The 3,719-nt window shown below is 37.9% G+C and overlaps 1 protein-coding gene across 1 annotated transcript in view; it reads right to left on the reverse strand.

The window, feature by feature from the left end:
* Nucleotides 1–584: 584 nt before the first annotated feature.
* LOC119337812 overlaps nucleotides 585–3,719 on the reverse strand; it is a 5,163-nt gene continuing 2,028 nt past the window's right edge. The window contains exons 3-9 of the mRNA XM_037610030.1: nucleotides 2,594–2,662; nucleotides 2,448–2,519; nucleotides 2,110–2,192; nucleotides 1,902–2,033; nucleotides 1,562–1,772; nucleotides 1,192–1,330; nucleotides 585–890 (exon numbers count right to left, since the gene is read on the reverse strand). Of these exons, the coding sequence (XP_037465927.1) occupies nucleotides 1,286–1,330; nucleotides 1,562–1,772; nucleotides 1,902–2,033; nucleotides 2,110–2,192; nucleotides 2,448–2,519; nucleotides 2,594–2,662 (612 nt within the window). The 3' untranslated portion in view covers nucleotides 585–890; nucleotides 1,192–1,285. The remainder of the gene's footprint in view (nucleotides 891–1,191; nucleotides 1,331–1,561; nucleotides 1,773–1,901; nucleotides 2,034–2,109; nucleotides 2,193–2,447; nucleotides 2,520–2,593; nucleotides 2,663–3,719) is intronic.

Here is a 3,719-nt window from a genome sequence, read left to right on the forward strand (position 1 = left end):
TTTCTATCCAAGATATAAGATTGGCTATGACTTGGCTGTACTCCACTATCAAGTGGTGATCTCTAGCTTTAAGTATCAAACTGAAGTATGATCAAGGTTCTCTTAAACCCCAGATCCGTCCAGCCATACCCCTCAGGTTTTCTGAAACCCTTTGGTTAAGCAGCAAATGAATCATGAATGATTCTAGAGACATCGTTAGGCCTCACCAACCACTACTAATAGAATGCATGCCAGGACAGCTTAACGAAGATACGGACCAACCGACCTTAATTTGGCGCCTCTTGCGTCTGTTGAGCACAGACTGGATCTAAATGCACTTGTGGACTTGCATGGACCAATCATTGATTGATCAGGTTTGGACAATGAGTTTGGTGATCAGTCAGAGCTGAAACAAAGGAATTGTGTCTGTATTTTCACCTAGAAAAGGAACAGTTTGTTGCGCATACTTTCCAACTGTGCGTCGCTAGTACAATTAATCACCTGAGTTGAATGAACCAAGTGCTATATTCTGGTTAGACTTGAGACTGCATTTGGTTTTGGGTTCAGGTTATCTTGGGAGAATTTTGGCCCATAACAGATCGGTGGACCCAGAATACAATAGCCAGTCTAATACCTCAGTTGTAGAACCCCGAGAAGAAAATAGTAGCACAGATGTATAGAGCTTCTTACATATTATCCTAAAATATTTCCTCATTCAACTCTGGTTTGGCGTACAAACAGAATCATATGACCTACTCCCACTGTATCAAAATACTTGTAGTTGGAGGAAACTAGTCTAATTTCCCCCAACTACAAGTATTTTGGTACAGAGGGAGTACATTTTTAGTATCTGGCCTATTTTACCTTTTGGAATTTACATCTTCTATACATCGATTGCATCTGCTCGTAATCTGCAATGGCACCCACAACAAAATGGCAAAAGCTAAGTGAGAAGGAAGAAACAAGAAATATGCGGTGCTGCTGGAGCAAAGAGACATGAGTGCATGATGACTGTTCAGCTACCAATCATGTTGCAGTATACATTTAAATATTCGATCAGGGATATAAATTTTAATATTTTACAGTATTATTTTAGAATTATTTTATAGTATTATTTGAGCTTGTACATGTAAGAAATATTCAGTTTCAATTAACTAAAGTGTATTTTAAGGCAACAGAATCTGGTTAATGGTTTGCGAAGAACAAATTTACCTTTCTATGATGCTCTGGAAGCTCCAACATACAGTGTCTGATGTTGCAGAAATATGCTGTACGATTTACAGTGAAGAGTGAAGGGTGAAGACTACTACTCCAGTGTGAAATCGTTTAGCCATATAAGCACCTCGTTCCTCTTTGGATCATCGAAAACAAACAGAGTTTCAGTAATGAGGTTAAAAAAGAAAAGAAGTGTTTCAGTCATGATTGAAAGTACAACTAAAAGATGGTGGCATCTTCTCAGAAAGTTCAGCATTTAGGAAAGATTGGATAAAGCATGCAATTTGCTACACTTGATCTCCTAATTGATATGTAAAAGGTTTCAGACCTCAGCTTAACTAAAAAGGTACAGAAGAAGGAAACACACCTTCACAAAGTCCTTTGTGCTAGGATCATTGTAACGTGCAAGCATACAGCCTTGTTGAGGCTTCAACCCATCTTTGAGTAGCTGGGAGCGTAGCCCCTTCTCTTTCTTGGTCACAATTTCCTCTTCTATTCGCCCACTGAATTTTTTCACTGCAGCAATGCCTCCTTCAACCTTTCGCAAGGTAACCGCTTCTGTATTTGGAGCTGGTAAACTGATTGAACAAGACTATTATTGGCAATAGAAGTAAAGCCATAGAAATTACTACAGAATTACTATTTCGTCTATCTATGAGCAGATGTCCAGGTCGTCAGTAGTTGCACTGACACATTGCACAAGATACCTGTTCAAGTCTTTGTTCATTGGCAGAGCTATCTGTATGGACACATCTGAGAGTTTGTCATCAGAAGCCTGAGTGAAGACAGGTGTAGTCATTGCAATCTTTTCAGATGAAGCATTCTTGCCAAATATATACCTACAGATACAGGCCCTTTCAGCATTACAATACATGGTGTTAAATATATATAGTAATGATTAAAAAAATAACTCACCCAGTAATATTATTAAAACCTGATGATCCTGTTAGTTTTTCTCCTTTCGCTTCTGCTACTGAAAATGGTGGATACTTCCTGACCTGCAAAAGATATTCATACCCATAGTTTACCTCAACAAAATCTGTTAAGATGCAATATTTACAAATTAGCTGTGTCCTACTACATGAGATCATATTGGCAAGATTGATAATGAACATAAGTCACATAATATAACTGGGAAACTTTTCAATGCTGTGACTTAATATGAATGATGGATTATGATGCCATAGCAGTGTTGCTAATCCAAATCTGCAATGAACTGGGTTCTTCATAAAGTATACACAACGAAATAATACCTCATAATTTGCAGTCTTTTTCAGAACGAGGTAACTTGGTGTTTCTATATCTGGGGTCTTGTAGTATCGTAGCTGTGTAAAATTGAAAGCTCAACTTCAAATACTTGATCGGCATATAAAAAGGAAATATACTGATGGAAAATTACCTGCTTGAAAACTTCCACCAATCCTTCAAAGGAGAAGTATTCATTGTTCTGTATTGAATCCCAAATATCCTGCACTTGAGCATATCAGATAAGTAGAATAACATTTAATGATGAGTTGGGTAAGAGTATTGTTTTGCCAAATATTTAACATCTCTTGATTCAAATGAATGGAGCATTCAATATTTCTAATAGAAAATAATGCGCACTTAGGTGCATATTTGAGAAAAAACGAATATAGTATGAATTTTAGAGAATCCTATTCCTTAGGAATTTTTCCTATAGGGCTTGTTTGACTTGTATGGGTGGTAACCATAGGATTTTCCTGTGGAGTACTTGGCATGCAATTCCAAAGGTGAAATCATAGAAATTTTCCTTTGTTTGTTTGTTTCTACTAGCACTATGGCAAGCACTTAATCCTTGAAAAACGGTCCGTGTGTCCTTCCTGTAGTGCAGCCAAATAACTTCTGTTGCATGTTCATGTGCTTCCAATTGCCATTTTATTCAACATGCCATGACATCCAGAGACCCTATGTTTTTCCTATTCCATGTCCGTTTGGAAACCTACGAGGGGGATCTTGCTTGATTGTGGAAGTATCACAGTACTAGTTTTTCTCAGGCACATATTGTAGATGGTACAAGAGTACTAGGAAGAACCGCAGAACATGTACAACACTCTGTTCTACTTACATACCACTGCAGTTTCGAAATAGTGCAGCAGGCTGAGAAAGCGCGGTATCTCAGATTTTAGGTTCATAGAAAAGCACTACACCAAAAGAATAAAGTAAAATAAAGAATGCTATGACATATCATAACAAATGGCAATGCAGAGGGCAGCAAGATCAAGTATGGAGAGTTAAGTCCAGAGCTTTGTCCCAGGCAGTCAGGTTGAACCTGAAGCGTTGAACTATATCGAAGACTGATAAGTGGAAAATTGGCTGACAGTTTCTCAGAGATGAACTTGGTCAAACAATCCATTGTCTGCTTCGGTTGGATCTGCTGGTCACGTAAATGCACTAGCTAATGATATTGATGTTACCGTATAAACTCGAACCTGCAATTAAACATACTTAAAATATTTACTTCATCTTGAAGGCCTTGAATTTGCAAACTGCAAACACTCGAGACA

This window comes from Triticum dicoccoides, chromosome 7B (assembly GCF_002162155.2).
Source record: "Triticum dicoccoides isolate Atlit2015 ecotype Zavitan chromosome 7B, WEW_v2.0, whole genome shotgun sequence".
NCBI lineage: Eukaryota > Viridiplantae > Streptophyta > Magnoliopsida > Poales > Poaceae > Triticum > Triticum dicoccoides.